Genomic DNA, 26,826 nt, shown 5'->3' on the forward strand with positions numbered 1-26,826 from the left:
TCCACACGACACACGGCGGGATTACACACACGGTGTGTAATCCCTTTTACTTCCCAGAGGAGGGAAAAACATTAAAAAAGGGTCTTCTTATCCTTCATAGACTATTCTTCGAACACGTACTGTAGCTTATGCTGGAACGATCATATCTCCATTGATAAATGTGTTTTATCCACTTTTCAGATTCTGTTTGAAAACTCTTTCAGATCTTTAATACGCGATTAAGTTTCGAATAAGCCCAGTCACCTGTTAATAGAATAACTGGCCAGATAATCGAGGCGAAAGAATCCGAACGAACATACGAATATACGTATACACACACACACATACATTAGATTGAAAAGGTTTGATATTGTAGTCTTCAAGCCGCGGAAATATGTAAAACTGGAGATTTCAAATTCGGCCTCATTACATTAACTTCCTCTGGGAAGTTAAAAATTTTATTTTAAAATTGACATATCTCGGATAATTTTGAAAGTAGAAAAAAAAAAAATGTACATAATTAAATCAGCTAGATCTTTTTTCTATGCATACTTTTTTGTTATTTATAAAAAACTAATTAAAATCTTCCAACTACCCAAGGGACATTAGGTTTAAAGCGCCGAGTTATGGTTCTTTAAAATTTTCAAAGTCGTTTGTCTATTTTATAAAAACAATTTATTGTCACATAAATTAAACTTGTCAACGACATCTGTTAATGAGTTATCATACTCGTAATGAAACATACGGAAATTACAATGTAAATTATGATTAATCGTTAATATTTTTTGATAATGATCGATAACATGTATTTATATATATATATACATATATATATATATATATATATATATATATATATATATATATATATATATATATATGTTATCGATCATTAACTACAATAACTAATCAAATGAATGGTCAAAATACTATTTATTTTTTTTGTAATAGAATATTTTGAAAAAAAAGATGGACTGTTGACGACCCATACTACCTTAAATACAAAATTAAGAAAACCATTCAGCAATTTTATGCTAAAATACTTTTATATGTATAATGAATTCATTTAATCATTTATTAAGGCGAAAACAAAACATGAATTATCATTTTAAAATATAATGTTAAAATGAAAACTTACTTTGACAATTTGTAAGGGAACACGGTGTTTGATCATACAATGCTAATTGTAAATGTTTTAATGCTGATTCTAAATTTGAATTGACTTTGAACATTAATCCTAGCCGAAGGTGGACTTCATTTGCTCGAAAGAAGCATGGATCGGCATATAACAATTCTTGGAATGATTTTATCGCCCTATAAATACAAAAAAAAAAAAAAAACAATATTACAAAAATTAAACATTTGATAAAATTTAATATAATTTGCTACAGGTGTGCTGAAATATTACATAACAATGAAAAAAAAAATTTGAGTTAACTGTTGAAACACCTTGTATAAAGAATATTAAATATCAGTGCAGTGTGTATAAAAATTATCAATAAGAAAAGCTTAAAAAACCAACACATTTTTGGAGTCTTTTCGGCCACTACTTGCCACTCGACCACCAACAGAGTTTTAGGAAATTTCGCAATTTTATGAAAGAGTCGTTAGTTGAAACTACTAACAAATTTTTAACTCTCTAGCTTTCATAGTTTCGGAGTAAAGAGACACTAAAATTTTGCTTTAAATTGTGCTACGGGAAAAGAATGATATCTACGAAAATAGTTTCAATCTCTCATAGTTTCGGAGGAAATGGACATTAAAGTTTTCCTATAAATTGTGCCACTGAAAAACATTGATATTCCACCCTGCCTGTTATGTAAGCCTCAACTTTCGTGCTCTCGCAATCTACCTATTGTCGCTCTCGAATTACCGTGTCTTTTTTCTTACGTTTATTGTGTTTGTTAGTGCAATGAAATAAGAATATATTTATATTTTAGGCGAGGGTTTGTGCTTTTTTTTATAAGTATTTAATGTTAATATTTCTATTAATATAATTAACTATTTGTTGGTTCATATTTGTTGTTATAAATGGTGATTTTTTCATTAAAGTTTAAGTAATCTTTAATGTGTGCATGAAAAAAAATCTTGCGCGAACTTGCGCCTTTTTTTTTAAGACAAGGATAAGAATTGAGAGTAAGATACCTTAAGGCAAAAGTAAAAAAAGGAACAAGCAGTTTTTCAGTGAAACTTTGTAACTTATAATTCCAAAATCACGTTACGTGAAAACAAAAGCAAGCATAAAGAAGACAAAAAGTAACTCAGAAGCAGAAAGAGTTAAAAAAAATTGGAGTAGAAAATGATGTATTAAGGTTTGAAGACGAATATAACTAAAATTTTGCCTTTAATTTTCGCCAAATAAAAGGTGCTTTTGCATCTAAATAAGTCTTTAGAATCAATTTTGAGCATAAAAATCTCTTTATACATTTTGTCCAGAAAGGACAATATTGGTTGTGGTTAAAGACTCAACCCTCAAAAATCCTTCCCTTCCAAACTACGGCCTTTTAATGGTTATGCCTAAATGATATTCATTTTTCATTCATTTTTGGTTTCGATTAAAATTTTTTGAAAACTATTGATTTAGTTAGTTTTGATCATTCTGATCAAAAGTTCTTATGGATTCCTCCTTCAAAAACTTTTAACTACGGAGCTACGGCCCCATGTTTTTGATAGTTGAGTCCATAAGAACTTTTGAATTTTTTCAGCATGATCAAAACGACCCTAATCCATACTTTTCAAAAAATTTTAATCGAAACGAAAAATCAATATTTCATGTAGGCATAACCTTTGTAAGTCCGTAGCTTGAAAGGGGAGCGTTTTTGTGGGTTGAGTCCATAAGAACTTTTGATCAGCATGATCAAAGTTACTTTAATCTAGAAAATAAATTCTCAGTTATAACTTCAGGTTTTTTTTTATTTATTTTTAAAGTGGTCTAGGGGAGTGATGGGCCCCCATAATCGTAAAATACCCTTATAGTTATTTGTTAAGGACATGATAAGGAATCACTTTTTAGCAAAATTAGTGGACGGCGCCCAAAATAAATTTTCAGTTATAACTTAATTTTCAAAGTGGCCTAGGGGGGTGATGGGCCCTCTCAATCGTAAAATACCCTCATAGTTATTCATTAAGGACATGATAAGGAAGCATTTTTTATACGAAAAAGTAGACGGCGGCAATTACAAAAATAAACTTCCTTATTTTATAATTTTTTTTTAAATTATCATAAAATGTATTCAGAAAGAAAAAACAATATTAACAATATTGTTTCGTTTTCAAGAAAAAAATTTTAAAAAATGTCCGTATTTTTCTACTTATCAATTGCGTAAACCTCTTTAAATTTGTTCATGGCCAATAAATTTTGTTATTTATTTTAAAATACAAATCTTACTCTTGTTTCTTTTAAAATTTCGATGCTATATCTTAGCACACATTTTTAATTTATAACAGTTTTAATATTTAAAAAAAAAAAAAAAAAAAAATCACTCTTAAAACAGCTTTATTTAATTAAAAATATAAGCCTGTACTCATCTTTAATTTTTAGAAAAGTTTTGTATATCACGCACTGAATATGAAGAAAGTTCTTGCTAAAGTTTTTGTAGAAAATTGGTGCGTTTATACGTACCAATTTCGCACAATAAATTGAAAAAACGAATAAAATCGTTTGAGCCTCTACAAGCGAATAATATTCTATTGGCCTAAAGATATTTTGATATATTTTATTTTTAATTCGAAAATATGCGCGCACATTTTTATTCGAACGCACGCATTCTATTAATTACCTATAGAATTATTCGTGTACAGTACGTTTACTTTTCGATTTACTATAGGAATTTCAATTTTCAAAAAGTTCAAAAGAAGCAATAGGAAAGAAGAAAGTAGAAACATATTTTTCATGTTTGAGTTCTTCCAAACGGAATTTATTTGAAAATTTCTAATAATATTATTTAATTAATTTTACTTTAAATAGTTAATACTTCCAGTCGGATTTGAAACAGCGACATATGGATTACTTTGATTTTAGTGTCCAAAGTCTACAGCTTAATCAACTGCGCTAGCGATACTTGTTACATATATACAAAAAAATATGGTTTATATTACAAAAATTCTCAATAAGTTTATTTCAAACATTCTGTATGTTAATAACAACAATCTTCATGTAATTGGCTCACTCAAATATGGACTAAACATAGATATGTGATCACCATAACCAAATTTTCTATTTATAGATTATATATTCCAAGTAAGTACAATTTTATTTTCCATCAATAAAATGCATGACTTTAAACTAAAATCAATCTATATCATAGAAGTAATGATTTTGTTTATTTAACTTCAGTGACTTTGTATCAATGAATTCATATTTTAAATTCAATCCTATTCTATTATAAATAAAATATTAGCTGTACATTTTCCAATCGTTAGGCAATTGTTTGAAAATGTTTTAACTTTTCTTTAAAATGTTTTAACTGTAATAACAACATGTTTATTCTAATTGAAACAGTTTCTGTTAAAAGTTATAATTGCATATTTTAGTGTGAATTACAACACAAAATTAAGATGTAATTTTGAGTTGTTGTTAATTAAATGTGTGAATTTTTATTAATTATTAATGTGTTTTGAATGTGCCTGTATAAAATAGTTTAATTTTATTACATCTTTCATGTTAAAAATCAGAAAATATAAATTGGACTGGTAAGTACCATTAAGATAATATAATGCTTTTTTACGCATTGCTATGATATTATTTTGAAAAAATAATATAGTATTTGAATTAAATCGATTTAAGTACAACGATTGAAAATTTGTTCGAGAAATAGAGCTATGGCTGATTATGAGTTTATAAGAATACTTGAAGAAGATATTCCAATCGATTTATCTGCACAAACCGATTAATAGGAAGATTTTGAACAGGAGGAGGATAATAATACTGACCACTTTACTGAAATGTTACTGAAATTTTTATAGAATTTTATATTAGTTTTCATCGAAATATTTGGATTTGTTTTGAATTTTTCTTAAAAATAAAAATCATTAATTTATTTTTGAAAATTGAATAATTTGAGTTTTATTGTTGCTTGAATCGTTTAGTAGTACCTTGAAGTACCAAAATTTTTCTCGGGTATGGTAAATAATTTTTGCATTAAAAAAAAAAAAAAACTGTATTCGGAAACTATCCGAAATTCCAAAACAGCAAGTAGCACCAAAAAATTTCGATTATTTCACATGCTGGAGTTTCAGAGAGAGTGAAATGGACTGAAAAGTACCACTAATCGCTAAGGGGTTAATATAAAACGAACGTGTTCGGGATGAGATTGTCATTATTTTAATTTTTTTTTTCAGTGAGTTAACAAAATTGCCTATTATTAATGGCCACTTAAATGCAAAAAATTTTGATCATCATATATTAGGCAATTATGTAAGTATTGATGCGACGCTATAAAGAACTTTCACTATAAAACACTTAGTAAGAATTACAGTTACATTACAAAGAGGAAATAAAATAAAATTAAAAAAAATTATTAAGTAATTGAATGAACTTCAACTGAGAATGTTATTGTACCTTACACACACAAAAAATCTGAACATTTTTCTAGGTCAAAGATTTTTATATAAAAATGCAGTAATTTAACATTCACCTTGAATACATTTTTAAAATAAAAAGTTAATGAACTTTACCAAATAATACTCATAATCATATATTACGCATACCGCACATTCAAATTATAAGAATAGAGTTGTGTGAATTTGGTAGAGACAAAAAATTATGGTAGTACGAATGCCAAGGTAAGTTTTAGACTTGTGTTGTACCTTATTTTCAACTTTGATGATGAATTTTGTTATAACTTCATGAATGTAGACGAAAAATAAGTATAAAATTTTTCAATATATGCCTTGGTTTTCGAAATATTGAAGGTTAAATTTTCGATCTTTTTAAAATTACTTCAGTTATTGAAAAATTGTATTCTTACTTTTCGTCTTATATAGTCAAGTGATAACATAATTCACCACCAAAATCCCTGCTCATACATCCTTAATTAGTAGAGCACAATTGTTGTTTTTTTTTTGTTTTTTTATTATTTAATAATTGATTAAGATTTTAACTTTAATTTAAAATAGTTTTAATGCGACTAGTTATGGAGAAGTTTATGAAAACATATCATCCATCTATCGTTTTCCCCTAAGACCAATGTTAAATATGCCTACATTTGAAATCATTTATTTAAATAATCAGACAACCCCCCCTCCCATTAATTTTCAGAATTTATCTAGCCTTAGTCCAATTCCATATAAAAAAAGATGAAGCCTTTATCCAAAATTGCCCTGACGCTCGTACATCCTTAAGGTATTACCAGCATGGTATTTGCAGTTCTTATGTTAAAACTCACACTTTTCGCCATAATTTAACGGAGTATTTCACAGAGTAAAACTTGGGCTTATTATTAAATCCCAAAGATATTTTGATCGTTCAAAATATGAGATAATTAATGCCAATTTTAACAATTAACGTCAAAATTAATATCTCTAAAACAAAAATAAAAGGTACTATGTTTTTTTTTTTAAATTCTAAAAACATTCCTTTTAAATTTTCTACTTTTTTATCAATTCTGTTAACTGTTTTACATGTCAACCCTAGTAGCTCAATTGGTTAAGGCGCAACCAATTCCGTTAACGGTATGCCTAGGGTTCGATTCCCGCCGCCACAACAAAAAACTGGTGTAGTGGTGCACTGGTGTAGTGAATGCTATATGCATGAAGAAAGTGCACTCAGCCTCTGAAAATAACTGAGGAGCTGAAAAATGAAATTGTCAGCGGAAAAGGTGATAAAACACATTTATGGTATCACAAAGGGCTATATAGCCTAAGTTTATCTTTCGAAGACAGTAAATATAACGTAACCTATGGATTAAAGGAAATTCATAATTAAACCTCAAAAACCGTTTCCCTTCAGGTTGGAATAGCCTTTAAAGTAGCTCGGAAAGAAAGGGTTTTTAGAGTTGAGTTCATAAGAAATTTTGATCAGCATGATCAAAACTACTTTAATCCATAGTTTTCAAAAAGTTTTTGTAGCTCGAAAAAGAAGGAATTTTAAAGGTTGAGCCCATAAGAACTTTTGATCAGCCTGATCAAGCTTCTTTAATTCATTGTTTTCAAAAAATTTTCAGCGAAAAAAAATCAATGTATTGTTTGTTGCGATATCCTTTTATCAGTGATATCGAAATCCAATGAATTGTGTGAAATTGTGATTTTTGATTGCAAACTGTGTTTCATTATAATTTCATACGATTTGTTGGACGTTTCTAAATCACACAATAAAATTAAACATATCAAGTGCGAGTAGTCGCACACGTAGGATTCCGTGCCATCGGACAAGATACAACAATGTGTACTTTTAAAGTACTCTTGTAAAAGAAACAAGTCAAGCGTAGACTCCGTTTTTTCTTTCTTGGACCTCCAAAAATTCGTCTTTTACTGCACAGACTAGTCTATACGTATTTTAAGGTTTGGTCAAGAACAATTAAATTAAAAAAAAAAAAATTAAAATAATGACAACCTCATCCCGAAGTTGGCCGTTTCATATTGAAATAAAGTAAAAATACTTTCAAACAATTGCCTAACGATTGGATCAAGTACAGTTAAATATTTGTATTTACAATAGAATGGGGTTGATTTTAAAATATGAATTAATTGATACAAAATCACTGAAATTAAATAAAACAAAAACATTAATTCTATGAAAGAAATTGATTTTAGTTTAAAGTCATGCATTTTATTGATGAAAAATCTTAGTTGCAATATATTATCATGCAAATAAAGCGAATCGATGAATTAAAAGAAAATTTCTTTTCGTTTGCTTTAAATAGAGCATTTGGTTATTATAATCGCATATCTATCATGTCTAGTCCATATGTGATTGAGCCAACTTCATGAAGAATGTTGTTACTAGTTAACAGAAAGTTTGAAATAAATGTATTGATCATTTTTATAACAATTACCATATTTTTCATACCAGTTGGTTAAGGTGTAGACTTTCGACACTAAAATCAATAGTAATCCATATGTCGCTGATTCAAAATCCGAAGAAATCATTTTTTTTTTTTAAATAAACCTATTAGCAGGTATAAACGTTTAATTTCTTTTACTTGCTCGTTTAGTTGTGACAATCACATCATTATTTTGTTATAATATTTATAATTGAAAGAACCAATCAAAAAAAAATATTTTAAAACTATGTTGCATTTCAAAACAACAATACTTAAAATTTGTTAGACAGTACATGATTTTCATACAAACAACTCATGCGTTTGTGTCAACTCCACCACTCAATCCCGTGCGGTAGTTGTATCACATTCGTGGGATCATTCGCCATATACAGTGCAACCTCGATATAACAAATCTGAAGGGAACCAGTAAATATTCGTTATATCAAGTAATTCATTAAACTGAGGTTTGTAATATTGAGGTTAAGTTGGTCTAAAATTCGTTATAAAGAGGAAAAAAGTGTCGGAACCTCTCGCGGCATGAATTACATACTATGGAGCATACTAACTGTCATATATTGGTGGGACTTTATACGTTATATAAAGGTTTTGAATTGGCGAATTTCGTTATTTAGAGGTTTTTAAATTTTTTATTATAGTTGAAAATTCGTTATAAAGAGACTGTTCGCAAAAAATATTCGAAATGTAGAGGTATATTTTATATTGACTCTTATGGACAATTCAAGGGGATTGCGAAAAATTTGTTAAATCGAGGAATTCGCTATATTGAGGTTCGTTATATTAAGGTTGCACTGTATATCGCGATGAGGTTGGGACAACCTAATATCGGTTGGTATTAAGAATTGTTTTTCAGTAATATATAATTTATATTGCATATAATCTTATTGCAAGCATAAGAAATTATTTTGTGTTTTATTTACTTTAATTTACTTTAGCAAATAAACTGTACGTTGTTCGTTTATTATTAATTTTTTTTTTTTTTTTTGGTTTTGCTTGGTTTTATTTTTATTTTTTTATTTTTGATTTAAATATTTAATGTGAATACAAAAGAATTGCTACAACAATCGATCGGTTTAACTTATTAATTTTTTAATAGTATTGTAAGCTTAATAGGTACATTTGAATTACAAAATTCTTTTATATTCACAATAAATATCAGTCATCACTTTATTTAAAGTTACCATGTTTTATTTATATTTGTTTGGTTATTTCCAATACAATTACAATCTGTTTTTTGCCACTAGATTGACGTAGATGTATGTAAAACTAATCATAAATATTTTATCCTTTTCCTAAACATAATAAGATAATTGACAACTTTTTCTTTAAAAACAATAAAACTCCCTTAATCGGATCAGTGGTCGAGCTGTCTAAAGCGTTAGTCTTTGACCGTTTGGCTACTGACTGGGAGGTTGCGGGTTCGAGTCCAGGCAGCAGCAGTGTGAACAATTATAATTAATGGGGGTGCAGGATCACATTTTCGCCGCTTAGATAAGAACGAAGTAACCGGATCCAACCACATCAAAATGTAATTGTCAATATGTATGTAGTTAAAATAAATAAAGTTTAACAAATAATGATGTTGGTGGCCTCTGTTATAAGGCGTATATGTCAGAGAAACGGAGGTTAAACTCCATTTTTATATTATTACAATAAAACTCAGGGTACATCCTTTTCGTAAAAAAATATGTTACAGATTATAGTTGGTTTAAGGAAGATGCATTAGTTATTATTGCATATTAAATAAAACTCCCCACTCAGTTTCATTTTTCCGCCATATCCTGCGTCAACGTCCAACTATTTTTGGAATTACTATAAAAGCAACAATTAATTATTCATCTGAAGTAATATAAGTTTAGGTATGAAACACACACTACAAATATATATTTTTATAAGATCCCATATACCTATAATTATTGTAATATATATATATAATTAATCAATTTTTCATAAATTTGCATGGCGGCCATTTTTCATTCCTTATTTTTATTTTTATTTCTTTTTTTTTGTTATACAGACAATAAATTCCGCTATTTTCCGCTATCTAATTATTGCGGTTTATGAAATACAGCAAACAAAAAAGGTAATAAAGGTACGGTCGGGCAGCGGAGTTTTATAACAAGAGATGTGTTGGTTACCATTCAGATACGGAACCCTAAAAAGCTACCATAATTACTTAGGCGGTTGCATTCTAGTCACGGCAAAATCCGTCATTGAACATGCTTAATTTTTGTACGTAAAATTTTTGCAGGATCCTGTATAAAACATACTACTGAACGTAAAAGTGCGGGTTACCGGTGGACAACACGGTAGGATACTGTTAAAACGAATTTTTTTAAACAAATAAATAATATTGGCCGAGTCGCTTCGGAAATTTTATCATATAATTGGGATCAAAATTAACAAAAAGTGTTTTTAGACTTTTTTCTCTAAACCCTTCAGTTTTCGGGTAAAAAATTTGTGAAATTTGAAAAAACTGGATTTTTACGATTTTCATCCCTCAAAAAATTAGGCTTACTGAACAACATCCCGCAAAATTTTTGACCTAATTGCACTTCAAGTGCTTGGTTGTTAATAGTTAAGAGAAAGAGCGAAAAACAACCCAACAATAACGATTTTCTGTTCCATTTTGGTTTTTTTCTTAATTATTGTATGTATTCCGTATAGCTCGGCCATGTATTTTTTTCTTCATACAACTTTTTACGGAATTGATAAGGTCGAATTTTGCACAAACAGTTAAAGTTGTAAGCTTTTTTTTGATACTCATGCTGTTGCTAGTTATTAGCAAAATAAGGACTGATCAACAATTTTAATTGGCACAATAAAAATGACACGTGTATGTTATTGAAGTTACATCGAGTACTACAATAGGGTATTATCTTTAGTCAAAAATAAATCATGAAATTTGAAAAAACTTAAAATTTATGTAAGAATATACTTAAATATTCTGATTTCGAGTCAGCAAATTTTTCTTTTAAAATATTATAATTAAAAATCGTAATGTTTAAACTGTATATCACGTGACCTAAAACGCTGGTAAGCTCTGTTGTGATGTCATAGCGGTATGAGTCATAGACCATCAGTTAGTTCAGTGTAGACAGCTGGGTATAATATACATAGATAATAAGTATTTAAATTTATTATAATCAGATTTCTATGAATATATCTGTCAAATTAATTTGTGTTATTTTGTATAGATGGGTATCACTATACAAAATAACACAAATTAATATTACGTCATCAAATTGAATGCCGGCGTTTTTAACAGTTTAAAAAAGTTTTAAATTTTAATTTAAGTTTTTGGCAAGAGCGCATGTGTATTTTTCCGAAATAAATTTTTGGTGGCTTTTTATTAGCAAAATCAACATTTTGAAGTACTTTTTCAAAAATTGTGGAATACCCTATTAGCATTTTGAAACAAACCACAAATCTCTTAAACAAAAAAGTGAACCAGAGCAAAAGGAATTAATTGCAACTGGAATGAAAAACAGAAATCAACAGTCAGCGATTATTATTAAATATATTGGCAAAAATTGTTATAGGAGCGCGGTAAGTTACTCGACTGCAAATGTCATTGCTTGGCGTAGTTTATTTAGTAATGAATTTCAAATACCTATTCCAGAGGCATTTGATATCACACTTGACAGAAAATTCAACGATACTCTCCCTTCTGTCGCAATCGGATAATTTTTATAATTTTTATATAACTTGCGTCACTGTAGCAAATAAGACGAATCTAACGATACTCTCAGAGTAAAATCCAGAGCGTACCATAGAAATACATGGTGTTCTGTTATTGATAGCAGAAAATTATACCAGTAAATTAAGCTTATCAAGACAAAGGGAAAAGCTCTTTACCAAATTTCGATCTGAGGCCTGATTCGGGAGATGTGGCTATGGGAAAAATAGAAAGATTTATGAATTCACAGACATATCAAATTCATTAAATTAGTAGGTGTCACTTAAGAATATAGAGGGGACTATCATAAAACAATAATTGATTTAATTGGGTAGCGAATACTAAAAAAAAATTTTGCTGTCGTTATTTATAAATAAAACAAAGAATAATACATATTTATCAAATTATTTCATGAATACAGAGACACTTAGATATGAGAAGTATCAAATTATTAATTAATATAGGTACGGGTTGGATTAAATGGTGTAATACCTACATAACGCATAATGGCTTAGAGTAACACAATCAAGGCTGCTCTATCCAAGTTGTTGTGTTTTGCTATGATGTTATGTGTTATGTATTACACAATTTCATCCCTCCGTACCTATGTTAATATCTAATTTGATACCTCACACATCTAAATGTCCCTGTATTGGTGAAATAATTTGATAAATATGTTTTTTTTCTTTATAAATAAAGACAACAAAATATTTTTTTAGCATTCGCTACCCAATTGAATCAATTTACAATCAATTATTGTTTTATGATAGAATTGGTGAAATAATTTGATAAATATGTTTTTTTTCCTTTATAAATAATGACAACAAAATATTTTTTTAGCATTCGCTACCCAAATAAATCAATTTACGATCAATTATTTTATGATAGTCCCTTCTTTATTCTAGAGTGACACCTACTAATTTAATGTAATGAGCTTGATAGGGCTGTGAATTCATAAATCTTTCTATTTTTCCCACAGCCACATCTCCCGAATCCGGCCTCAGATCAAAATTTGTCAAAGAGCTTTTCCATTTGACTTGCTAAGCTTAATTTACTGGTACAATTTTCTGCTATCAATAACATATCACCCTGTATACATTCATACATACATACATCCATAAGCTAAACTGGTGCAGTTTGGTAAAAACTGCAAAGAAACTTCTTAAAATTTCATCTTCTATATAGCACTGCTAACTAAAAACGTGTTATTTTGTTAAACGATGATTTTGTATATCCAAACAAACTTAAGAAAAATTTTTATAAACTTCCACAGAAAAACAAAACTAGAAAAATATTTTCTGTTTTTTCTGTTAGAAGTATTCCACCACCAAATTGTGTACATTTATGCTAATTTTTGTCATTCCCAGTCAATTTACGACAAAAAGATTATATAGTAAAATTTAATTTTTCTACAATTACAGTCTATGATTGACATCTATTTTTTCTAACTAAAAAAACGTGCATTATGTATATATGTGTGATGGCTATTTCATATTTAGAAATTTCTATTTGAAATCTTGGTGACAATTTATTTAAAAAAAAATAAACAATTTATTAGCTATTTATTAGTAAGTAAAACTTACGAAATGCAAATTATTTTTTAAAGAGTAACCAAAATGAAGTTAGTATAAAAGATTAAAAATTATTTTGTCTGAGCAGCTGATTAAAAAACAAGTGAAAACAAACGATTGAGTTAATTGATGAAATACTATGTATAAACAATGTGGATTACGCAATCGTTTATTTTTTTACATTATTTCAGTAAAGAAAGATAGCCACATACTCATACATTTCACACATACATAGCTGAAATTCCCATATAATACATACTATATAATTTGCGTCCTAACGGGTAAACAGTGATGTTTACGAAAAAATGTTTCAAACAAAAGTTGCTTATTTGTTTTTGTAAAGAACATTCTTTACATTTAAACTTTTGTTCTACCTCTACCGGTTTACAAGATGGATCCTACGGACGCAAGTTCGAATTGACCTATTGACCTGTTTGTTCATTTACGAACTCAACCTCACTTCTTACTTTAACAAAATGATTGTTTAGTTTATCAAGAATGGCCTAAATATTATTAATTTTCTTTATTTAATTTTACGAATTATTTTATACAGTTTTTATACAGAATCTTTTTTGTGTGAAATTAACTCACAAACAAAGTTTGTAATAGGTAAAACTGCAATAAACTTAATAGTTTACGAGATATTTGAACAAAACCTATTTTCTTACATCAGAATAAAGATAATCGCGGTGAAAAAAATTTTGAAAGCAAATGTTTGAAAAAATATCTTGTTTTATTATAAATTTCAAAATGACTCGATACTCGGGTAATCTTGGTCGAGAATTCTCGTTCCTCGAGAAAGAAAGAAGGTTAAAAGACCACAAATTCTAGATAAATACGATTCTGTCCCAGTTTTTGGTACAATTTTATAAAGGAAAATTGACAAAAAGTTTTTTTTTTTTTTAAATTAAAAAGCGTCATAGAAGACAATTGCAGCTTCGAATCATTCTCGGTATATTTCTGTGTAATCATTATTCCAGAATATACTGTAGATACAAGTGTTAATTTCGATTTGATAGTCTTGCTAAAAAAAGCTCGTACGACAACGACAAATAGTGCTTTTTCTAGAGAAAAGAACAACCTTACCAATAGTAATATCGATTATTATACAAAATGCATTTTGCACTTTGTGTTTAATTATTAAATGCATAAAAATAAGTAGCAAAATTATTCCCATCCTTTCAACTCGACGCAAAGTGATACGGGAATACCAAAAATATTTTTGAAGTTATAATTATCATACATTCTTAAAGTGTTTCGATACCAAAACAAAAGTCTTACCAAAAAACTGAAATTTTGTGTGCCAATAGAGTATTTAATACGTCTTCTGTATAAATTTCCGGTTTACAATAAATTAATTATTATAAGAAGCCATTTTTACATGGTGGTATAAGAAGAAGTCGTAATAAATGTTGGTTTTTTATTCAATAACTGCTTTTAAAAATGTTTTAACAACATAAAAATACTTTTATCAATATTCCTCAAGTTTTCAGCTTGAAAGCCATACCAAAATAAAGAACTGTGCATAAAAATGTAAATTATTTTTGGGTAAAAACACTGACTTTGACAGTTACTTTTTTCTAAACCATACAGAGAATCGATATTAATTTTTCACGAATTGATAAATAAAATTTCAAATCTTTGATATCATTGTAAATTTATGTAACTGAAGTTTCAACTAGTTATTAACTGAAAATTATAAAAAAAAAAATGTAGGCCGCCGTCCGCTTTTTTGGCTAAAAAATGATTCTTTATAATGTACTGAATAAAAAAGTATAAGGTCATTTTCCAATTCAAGGAAAGAAACACCCCCCCAGGGGACTTGGAAAATTTTTTACATATACATAACTGAATAATGGTCTCCGCCGTCCACCGATTTTGTCAAAAAGTAATTCTTTATAATGTACTGAATAAAAAAGTAATAGGTCATTTTCAAATTCAAGGAAAGAAACACCCCCCCAGGGGACTTGGAAAATTTTTTACATATACATAACTGAATAATGGTCTCCGCCGTCCACCGATTTTATCAAAAAGTGATTCTATATAATGTACTGAATAAAAAAGTATTAGGTCATTTTCCAATTCAAGGAAAGAAACACCCCCCCAGGGGACTTGGAAAATTTTTTACTGACAAAAGAATATAACTGACCCTTATTCACTTCCGCCGTCCACCGATTTAATCAAAAAATGATTCCTTATAATGTACTGAATAAAAAAGTATCAGGTCATTTTCCAATTCAAGGAAAGAAACACCCCCTCAGGGCACTTTGAAAATTTTTACATATACATAAAACTGACCCTTATTCACTTCCGCCGTCCACCGATTTCCTCAAAAAATGATTCCTTATAATGTACTGAATAAAAAAGTATAAGGTCATTTTAGAATTCAAGGAAAGAAACACCCCCTCAGGGGACTTTGAAAATTTTTTACATATACATAAAACTGACCCTTATTCACTTCCGCCGTCCACCGATTTTCTCAAAAAATGATTCCTTATAATGTACTGAATAAAAAAGTATAAGGTCATTTTAGAATTCAAGGAAAGAAACACCCCCTCAGGGCACTTTGAAAATTTTTTACATATACATAAAACTAACCCTTATTCACTTCCGCCGTCCACCGATTTTCTCAAAAAATGATTCCTTATAATGTACTGAATAAAAAAGTATTAGGTCATTTTAGAATTCAAGGAAAGAAACACCCCCTCAGGGCACTTTGAAAATTTTTACATATATATAAAACTGACCCTTATTCACTTCCGCCGTCCACCGATTTTCTCAAAAAATGATTCCTTATAATGTACTGAATTAAAAAGTATCAGGTTATTTTAGAATTCAAGGAAAGAAACACCCCCTCAGGGCACTTTGAAAATTTTTTACATATACATAAAACTAACCCTTATTCACTTCCGCCGTCCACCGATTTTCTCAAAAAATGATTCCTTATAATGTACTGAATAAAAAAGTATTAGGTCATTTTAGAATTCAAGGAAAGAAACACCCCCTCAGGGCACTTTGAAAATTTTTTACATATATATAAAACTGACCCTTATTCACTTCCGCCGTCCACCGATTTTCTCAAAAAATGATTCCTTATAATGTACTGAATAAAAAAGTATCAGGTCATTTTAGAATTCAAGGAAAGAAACACCCCCTCAGGGCACTTTGAAAATTTTTTACATATATATAAAACTGACCCTTATTCACTTCCGCCGTCGACCGATTTTCTCAAAAAATGATTCCTTATAATGTACTGAATAAAAAAGTATCAGGTCATTTTCCAATTCAAGGAAAGAAACACCCCCTCAGGGCACTTTGAAAATTTTTTACATATACATAAAACTGACCCTTATTCACTTCCGCCGTCGACCGATTTTCTCAAAAAATGATTCCTTATAATGTACTGAATAAAAAAGTATCAGGTCATTTTCCAATTCAAGGAAAGAAACACCCCCTCAGGGCACTTTGAAAATTTTTTACATATACATAAAACTGACCCTTATTCACTTCCGCCGTCCACCGATTTTCTCAAAAAATGATTCCTTATAATGTACTGAATAAAAAAGTATGAGGTCATTTTAGAATTCAAGGAAAGAAACACCCCCTCAGGGGACTTTGAAAATTTTTTACATATATATAAAACTGACCCTTATTCACTTCCGCCGTCCACCGATTTTCTCAAAAAATGATTCCTTATAATGTACTGAATAAAAAAGTATAAGGTCATTTTAGAATTCAAGGAAAGAAACACCCCCTCAGGGCACTTTGAAAATTTTTTACATATACATAAAACTGACCCTTATTCACTTCCGCCGTCCACTGATTTTCTCAAAAAATGATTCTTTATAATGTACTGAATAAAAAAGTGTCAGGTCATTTTCCAATTCAAGGAAAGAAACACCCCCCCAGGGCACTTTGAAAATTTTTTACATATACATAACTGAATAATGGTCTCCGCCGTCCACCGATTTTATCAAAAAGTGATTCTATTTAATGTACTGAATAAAAAAGTATAAGGTCATTTTCCAATTCAAGGAAAGAAAAACCCCCCCCCCCCCCGGGCACTTTGAAATTTTTTTACATATACATTGTTGAACCTTATTTTTATCCGCTGTCCATAAATAATGCCAAAAAAGGATTCCTTATAACGTCCTAAAGAATTAACTAGCGAGGCATTTTTCGATTTAGAGGGCCCATCAACCCCGTGGTTCGCTTTGAAATTTTATTTTTTTTAACTTAAAAATTTTTAATTAAAATTTCGAATATGATGTAATACTATTTTAATATTACTAATAATTAGTGATAACTACTAATAAATAGTTATAACGCTTAAAATATTTTAGTATTTCGATTTTAATGACCAAGAGATATATGTTTTTTCATTTTTAATAAACATTCTGTATAGTGGGTTCGTACATGCTGTATATAATACACATAATATTATTTTATTTAAGATACTGTTTCAATTTTAAAGTTTAGTCGCTGGATGCGTTACCTTTGGTAAATTATTTTCATACTTGTTTCGCATGATGTAACTTTCATTTGATTAACGTGAATATTAAATTAATAATAATTTTTCCAGTAAATTATTAAGAACAGTAAGTAAAACTCATACCACGAACAAATACAAAATTTTGATTTCTCTTTTTTGAATTCGTAATACTAAATTTCTTACCTTGTAATAAAATTTTCCTGATTTTCATTCATTTATTCCTTGTAATAAAATTTTCACTGAATTTCACTCATTTCACTTTAATCACTTTCAACATTTAAGAAACAATGCTTTTCACAGATTTTACAAATTCACTTAAAAAAAACACTCTGAATTAATTCAAAAACTACATATTCTATTAATTAAAACTTTGAATTAATTCAAAAACTACATATTCCACTAATTAAAACTCTGAATTAATTCAAAAACTTAAAAAGTTTTCACCAACAACACACTGAATTAATAACATACTAACTTAAATCATCATAATAATTTTAACAACTGCAGAATATATCGAAAATCCATATAAAAATGAATTAAAAAAAGAAACATTTATCAAAGAGAGTGAAAGATATTCAAAAAAACAATAATTCTATCCTTTTGTCCATCCACAGTACAGTCTCTAAAAGATATTATGAAGAACATGTAAAAACTTGATTAAAATTTACAATAACATATCTTAATATCGTTCAGTGTTGATACAATTAATAATATGGACAAAAGGATAGAATTATTGTTTTTTTGAATATCTTTTACTCTCTTTGATAAATGCTTCTTTTTTTAATTCATTTTTATATGGATTTTCGATATATTCTGCAGTTGTTAAAATTATTATGATGATTTAAGTTAGTATGTTATTAATTCAGTGTGTTGTTGGTGAAAACTTTTTAAGTTTTTGAATTAATTCAGAGTTTTAATTAGTGGAATATGTAGTTTTTGAATTAATTCAAAGTTTTAATTAATAGAATATGTAGTTTTTGAATTAATTCAGAGTGTTTTTTTTAAGTGAATTTGTAAAATCTGTGAAAAGCATTGTTTCTTAAATGTTGAAAGTGATTAAAGTGAAATGAGTGAAATTCAGTGAAAATTTTATTACAAGGAATAAATGAATGAAAATCAGGAAAATTTTATTACAAGGTAAGAAATTTAGTATTACGAATTCAAAAAAGAGAAATCAAAATTTTGTATTTGTTCGTGGTATGAGTTTTACTTACTGTTCTTAATAATTTACTGGAAAAATTATTATTAATTTAATATTCACGTTAATCAAATGAAAGTTACATCATGCGAAACAAGTATGAAAATAATTTACCAACGGTAACGCATCCAGCGACTAAACTTTAAAATTGAAACAGTATCTTAAATAAAATAATATTATGTGTATTATATACAGCATGTACGAACCCACTATACAGAATGTTTATTAAAAATGAAAAAACATATATCTCTTGGTCATTAAAATCGAAATACTAAAATATTTTAAGCGTTATAACTATTTATTAGTAGTTATCACTAATTATTAGTAATATTAAAATAGTATTACATCATATTCAAAATTTTAATTAAAAATTTTTAAGTTAAAAAAATAAAATTTCAAAGCGAACCACGGGGTTGATGGGCCCTCTAAATCGAAAAATGCCTCGCTAGTTAATTCTTTAGGACGTTATAAGGAATCCTTTTTTGGCATTATTTATGGACAGCGGATAAAAATAAGGTTCAACAATGTATATGTAAAAAAATTTCAAAGTGCCCGGGGGGGGGGGGGGGGGTTTCTTTCCTTGAATTGGAAAATGACCTTATACTTTTTTATTCAGTACATTAAAAAGAATCACTTTTTGATAAAATCGGTGGACGGCGGAGACCATTATTCAGTTATGTATATGTAAAAAATTTTCAAAGTGCCTTGGGGGGGGGGGGTGTTTCTTTCCTTGAATTCTAAAATGACCTGATACTTTTTTATTCAGTACATTATAAGGAATCATTTTTTGAGAAAATCGGTGGACGGCGGAAGTGAATAAGGGTTAGTTTTATGTATATGTAAAAAATTTTCAAAGTGCCCTGAGGGGGTGTTTCTTTCCTTGAATTCTAAAATGACCTGATACTTTTTAATTCAGTACATTATAAGGAATCATTTTTTGAGAAAATCGGTGGACGGCGGAAGTGAATAAGGGTCAGTTTTATATATATGTAAAAAATTTTCAAAGTGCCCTGAGGGTGTGTTTCTTTCCTTGAATTCTAAAATGACCTAATACTTTTTTATTCAGTACATTATAAGGAATCATTTTTTGAGAAAATCGGTGGACGGCGGAAGTGAATAAGGGTTAGTTTTATGTATATGTAAAAAATTTTCAAAGTGCCCTGAGGGGGTGTTTCTTTCCTTGAATTCTAAAATGACCTGATACTTTTTTATTCAGTACATTATAAGGAATCATTTTTTGAGAAAATCGGTGGACGGCGGAAGTGAATAAGGGTCAGTTTTATATATATGTAAAAAATTTTCAAAGTGCCCTGAGGGTGTGTTTCTTTCCTTGAATTCTAAAATGACCTAATACTTTTTTATTCAGTACATTATAAGGAATCATTTTTTGAGAAAATCGGTGGACGGCGGAAGTGAATAAGGGTTAGTTTTATGTATATGTAAAAAATTTTCAAAGTGCCCTGAGGGGGTGTTTCTTTCCTTGAATTCTAAAATGACCTTATACTTTTTTATTCAGTACATTATAAGGAATCATTTTTTGAGAAAATCGGTGGACGGCGGAAGTGAATAAGGGTCAGTTTTATGTATATGTAAAAAATTTTCAAAGTGCCCTGAGGGGGTGTTTCTTTCCTTGAATTCTAAAATGACCTTATACTTTTTTATTCAGTACATTATAAGGAATCATTTTTTGAGAAAATCGGTGGACGGCGGAAGTGAATAAGGGTCAGTTTTATGTATATGTAAAAAATTTTCAAAGTCCCCTGAGGGGGTGTTTCTTTCCTTGAATTCTAAAATGACCTTATACTTTTTTATTCAGTACATTATAAGGAATCATTTTTTGAGAAAATCGGTGGACGGCGGAAGTGAATAAGGGTCAGTTTTATGTATATGTAAAAAATTTTCAAAGTGCCCTGAGGGGGTGTTTCTTTCCTTGAATTGGAAAATGACCTGATACTTTTTTATTCAGTACATTATAAGGAATCATTTTTTGATTAAATCGGTGGACGGCGGAAGTGAATAAGGGTCAGTTATATTCTTTTGTCAGTAAAAAATTTTCCAAGTCCCCTGGGGGGGTGTTTCTTTCCTTGAATTGGAAAATGACCTAAACTTTTTTATTCAGTACATTATAAAGAATCACTTTTTGAGAAAATCGGTGGACGGCGGAAGTGAATAAGGGTTAGTTTTATGTATATGTAAAAAATTTTCAAAGTGCCCTGAGGGGGTGTTTCTTTCCTTGAATTCTAAAATGACCTTATACTTTTTTATTCAGTACATTATAAGGAATCATTTTTTGAGAAAATCGGTGGACGGCGGAAGTGAATAAGGGTCAGTTTTATGTATATGTAAAAAATTTTCAAAGTGCCCTGAGGGGGTGTTTCTTTCCTTGAATTCTAAAATGACCTTATACTTTTTTATTCAGTACATTATAAGGAATCATTTTTTGAGAAAATCGGTGGACGGCGGAAGTGAATAAGGGTCAGTTTTATGTATATGTAAAAAATTTTCAAAGTCCCCTGAGGGGGTGTTTCTTTCCTTGAATTCTAAAATGACCTTATACTTTTTTATTCAGTACATTATAAGGAATCATTTTTTGAGAAAATCGGTGGACGGCGGAAGTGAATAAGGGTCAGTTTTATGTATATGTAAAAAATTTTCAAAGTGCCCTGAGGGGGTGTTTCTTTCCTTGAATTGGAAAATGACCTGATACTTTTTTATTCAGTACATTATAAGGAATCATTTTTTGATTAAATCGGTGGACGGCGGAAGTGAATAAGGGTCAGTTATATTCTTTTGTCAGTAAAAAATTTTCCAAGTCCCCTGGGGGGGTGTTTCTTTCCTTGAATTGGAAAATGACCTAAACTTTTTTATTCAGTACATTATAAAGAATCACTTTTTGATAAAATCGGTGGACGGCGGAGACCATTATTCAGTTATGTAATGTAAAAAATTTTCCAAGTCCCCTGGGGGGGTGTTTCTTTCCTTGAATTGGAAAATGACCTAAACTTTTTTATTCAGTACATTATAAAGAATCACTTTTTGATAAAATCGGTGGACGGCGGAGACCATTATTCAGTTATGTAATGTAAAAAATTTTCCAAGTCCCCTGGGGGGATGTTTCTTTCCTTGAATTGGAAAATGACCTTATACTTTTTTATTCAGTACATTATAAAGAATCATTTTTTAGCCAAAAAAGCGGACGGCGGCCTACATTTTTTTTTTATAATTTTCAGTTAATAACTAGTTGAAACTTCAGTTACATGTAAATTTACGGTATCGAAAACCCTAAAGAGTCAAAATGAAAATGATAACAAAAATTTTAAATTTTATTTATCAATTAATGACTCATCTTTTGTGAAAAATTTATATCGATTCTCTGTACGGTTTATGAGAAATGTGCCCTTTTTGATAAAAAAAAAACTGACTTTAATAGTTAAAATCTCCTAAACTGTTGAGAGAATCGATATGGATAATTAGTTGATAAATCAACTTTTTTTGATCATTTTCTTTTTTTTTTTTTTTTTTGTATCGAAATACCTTAAGATAATTCGGCTGTTTGAGCAAGTACGGTAAATGATAGTTCAAGGTCCCTTGATCACAATAATCACAGTTTTGGGGCTTCTTGCGGGACAAAATTGTAAATTATTTCATTTTAAAATTGTGATTTTTCACACAGTACCTTATGGCAAAAACTCGGCCATTGAACTTCAAAAAGTTTTTCATCATGAAGAAAATATATCACAGATTATTTTTATGCAAAAAAAAAATTACCATACGGCGCTTTCTAAAAAGAAAACATAAAAAGAACTTCAAAAACTAGCCAAATATTTTTTAAGTATTTAAACTAATCATGGACGGCCGCACCATTTTATATGTGCAAATGTGTAAATATTAGTGATAGTTTATTTCCAATATTCGCGAATGCGAATGTTAACTTTCAAATGAAGCGCTCACAAATTTTATTAACTTAATTAATCCTTAATTCTCCAGCATGTTTTTTCTGTCCATACCTTATCTTTCTTATTTATTTATCAAATTCCATGATTCACCCCTCATTTTCAAGCTTATCATGTTGGCTTCTGATGAAAAATATGCTCATGGACTAAAATTATACCGCTTAGGAAAAAACAGGCTGGACAAATAATATATACATAATCAATAATAAATAATTTTAACGAAAAAATATATCTTATTTTAAATAAGTGTATTAGGCATACATAATGCAAATGTAACAGTTTTTATAGATGTTTTCCTAATACTGAAAACATACATCATTAAGACGTGAATCTGCAACTGTAAGATATTTTAAATGAAATTATTTTTAAAACATGTTCTTCTTATATTAATTTAAAAACTTTGATTCTTTTCACCACTTTTCTACGAAATTTTTTGTTGTTTTTTAGCTACGAGTACAGGATAGCCATGAGTTACGGTAGCCACGGGAGCGAAATCCGTCACGGGTCGAGCTAGTACATATAATTCTTCATCAGCGTAAAAGAGTCTGTCGTATAGGTCCATTAAAAACAAACCATGTAAGTCTATTTAAAGTGAATTCAGTTTTTTATTAAATTTGAGGTTAGTTATAATTGCATTTGTCTAACATTCAAATTTAACAGTGATTAAAGGTGATCTATAAATATGAAAAAAGTACAAATTACTGAAGTTTGGAGTTATTCTGCAATTTATGATACAAAATGATGATGATTTTTTGTAAAAAACCTTCGCATCGTTGTTTGCGTGTGCGAATGTTAAAAAATCCGCGAATATTCGTCCCATCACTAGTAAGTATTAACAAAATTTGAGTATGTCTAAAATGATTTAATTGACACGCGGTATATTCTAAATATTTATTAAGCTATTTCAGTAAAGTGTATGCTAAAACTAAGCAAATAACATTTGAAACATTGACTGATACACTATTTTTAAAGTATAAATATTCATTGCCACTTCTTATTATTCATGATTGGTCTTGGCGTAGTCAGTACTGTAGTTGTAGATGGTTGAATTGAAAACAAAAGTGTGAATGGCCTGTGTTACATAGAGATGTCTCAAGACAAGTTTATCTCTTTAACTATCTATTCATTTATCTTACGAAATAAAACTACAGTCAAAATCGATTATACCGACATGCCTTGTATTGACAATATGCTTCAAGTGCACAATTAAGGGCAAATAATTTGAGGCACACGCTTCGTGATCATGAGGGATGGGTTCAAAATGTTATCAAAAACAAAAATTCAAAAAAAGTTGCACAAAAATTTGGCCCGTAACGATCTTTAAAAAGGTGGGTTTTTGGGAAAACTATTGATTTTCTGATAACATTAAATGAGTAAGGTAAGATAATTCAAACATATCCTGTATCTTTATCCGTTCTCTAGTTGAAAGCAATTGAAGTTTTGAAATTGACAAATTTTTTTTCTCGGAAACGGGGGGGGGAGGTGTTAGTGATAATAATAGTATGAAAAGGTAGCACTTTTTATGTACTACTTATAATATTCTTTTCGAATTTGTATTAAAAATAAAAACGGGCCTATACCTGTTTGTTTTTAAAAATTGAAAGACCGCCGCAGACAATTGAGGGGGTTGGTGATCAAAATGAACTCTCTCAGATCGAAGTATGACTAAATATCTACAAAATATTAAGAAATCAAATTTTTTTATTAACTTAAAAAGGAAAGGTAGTAATTGCAGTAATTACACATGGGGAATTTTTCAAAAAGTAATTAATACTACATTTTAGTTAATAATTAATATTTTTTAATTTTTTAAATAAAAATATTAAAATTATTAGATAAAAAGCCAAAATTTTTAAAAATGTGCCAAATTTTAATTCCACAATTAATTGCGGGCAAATGAATTTGATTTTTTCACATTTTGTAGATATTTAATCATACTTCGATCTGATGGGGTTCATTTTGGTCGCTAACCCCTCCTAAATTAAAAGCGGCGGCCCATCTATTTAAAAAACAAACTATATAAATGAATGATTTGCTTTAAAAACAAAGGATTCCGTACCATCTCTCATGTCCCTGAAGCTACCAGCCTAAGAAGATTGGGTAACTTTTTTTCCCTTTTTTGATTTCCTGGTATGTACTTTTTCTCCGAAGCGTACAGAAATCGGCGATCCCAAATCCATGCATTTGGATTTCTTCTTTTTCATATAAAATGTCTTGCAAAGTTATTTCTGCTAAGCGAACTGTTTTGCCTTCTTTCGAAGCAGCAGAAGCTCGCAGTTCAGAGTGATCAATTCGAACTTCGTTACCAGAATGTTGTATCTTCGAAAATAATTCGAATTTTGAAAAATCCGTTGAAGGGTATATTCTTTAGAGCCTAACCTTTAAAAATATGCACACAAAAAATCGATTTCTTCAAATTTCTAGACCAGAATACTGCCTTAAACAGTGTAGAAGTTCATAACTAAAGATTTCGCTTTTAAGGCACATTCAAAAATGACTGCCACTAGATCCTTGCCTTTAACCTTGTGTACCCTTGCCCAACCTTTAAAACTATGCACAAATTCGAGAATTCGCTATTAAGACACATTCAATTATGACTGCCACTAAATCCTTGCCATTGACCTTGTTTAACCTTTAAACAAATGCACAAAAACAAATCGATTTCTTCAAATTTCTAGACCAGAATACTACCTTAAACAGTGTAGAAGTTCAAAGCTAAAGAATTCGCATTTAAAACACATTTAATAATGACTGCCACTAAATCCTTGACCTTTTTATGGCCTTAAAGTGTCCACTTAACATAAATTTGATTGGGGTTTAGTCGGCAGTACCCTTACCGTGTGCATGATGCTCTAAGAGCCAAAGGAAATGGTGACACTTCTGATTCATGTCTAATCGGTCTAATGAAATAATAGTATTAAATAGTATTGGAACTTGCATTGCCGAAAATTCGTTATTCAGCCGAATATTCGTTAATAGAAATTAAAATGGTAATGTTCGGAAAATACCGAATATTGTCGCTATCAAATATTGTTTCAACACTAACAGTTAAACAAAAATAGATGAAAATTATATTATTTATAAAAAATTTTCATGATATTGTTAATTAAACCAAATCTAGTTGCTAATGAAGTCGGTCATAGCTGTATACCCCCTTTTTCCTTTATTTGCACAATCATAATATTATGAAATACTGTGTACACAACTATGTTGTTCAAAAAACAATGAATCAACAATCAGGTTTATTCATATAGATGTCTGACCGATGCTTCTATATTCGATAATCCTAATTGAAGAGAACGAGGTCAAAAAATGATAACATTTTTAGCTTCAATCTTTGATGAAAGCCAATTATTTCACTCTTATCTACACTGAAAAAGAAATTAAAATAATGACAACCTCATCCTGCAGTTTGACGTTTCATCTTGAAATAAAATAAAAATACTTTCAAACAATTTCCTTCGATTGTACAGTTAAATATTTGTATTTACAATAGAATGGGATTGAATTAAAAATATAAATTCATTGATACAACATCACTGAAGTTAAAAAAACAAAAGCAATACTTCTATGAAAGAGAATGATTTTAGTTTTAAGTCACGCATTTTATTTTATGGAAAATAAAATTGTATTTAGTTGGAATATATAATCGTGCAAATCAAGCGAATCGATGAATTAAAAGAAAATTTCTTTGCGTTTACTTTAAATAGAATTTTTGTTTATTATGATCGCATATCTAACATGTCTAGTCCATATGTGATTGAGCCAACTTCTTGAAGATTGTTGTTACCGGTTAACAGAGAGTTTGAAATAAACATATTGATCATTTATATAACATTAACTTTTTTTTTAAATATATTTGTAATAAACATCGATAGCGTAGTTAGTTAAGCTGCAGACATAGGACATAAAAACCAATGGTAACCCATATGTCGCTGGTTCAAATCCGACTTT

General features: G+C 29.3%; 1 protein-coding gene across 2 annotated transcripts in view; it reads right to left on the reverse strand.

Moving 5' to 3' along the window:
- Positions 1-26,826, reverse strand: part of LOC123302323 (lysine-specific demethylase 6A) — a 113,450-nt gene that overhangs the window by 40,863 nt on the left and 45,761 nt on the right. For both annotated transcript variants that reach the window (XM_044885204.1, XM_044885203.1), the window contains one exon: positions 1,118-1,293. In XM_044885204.1, coding sequence (XP_044741139.1) covers positions 1,118-1,293 — 176 coding nt within the window. The remainder of the gene's footprint in view (positions 1-1,117; positions 1,294-26,826) is intronic.

Source organism: Chrysoperla carnea, chromosome X (assembly GCF_905475395.1).
Source record: "Chrysoperla carnea chromosome X, inChrCarn1.1, whole genome shotgun sequence".
NCBI classification, from domain to species: domain Eukaryota; kingdom Metazoa; phylum Arthropoda; class Insecta; order Neuroptera; family Chrysopidae; genus Chrysoperla; species Chrysoperla carnea.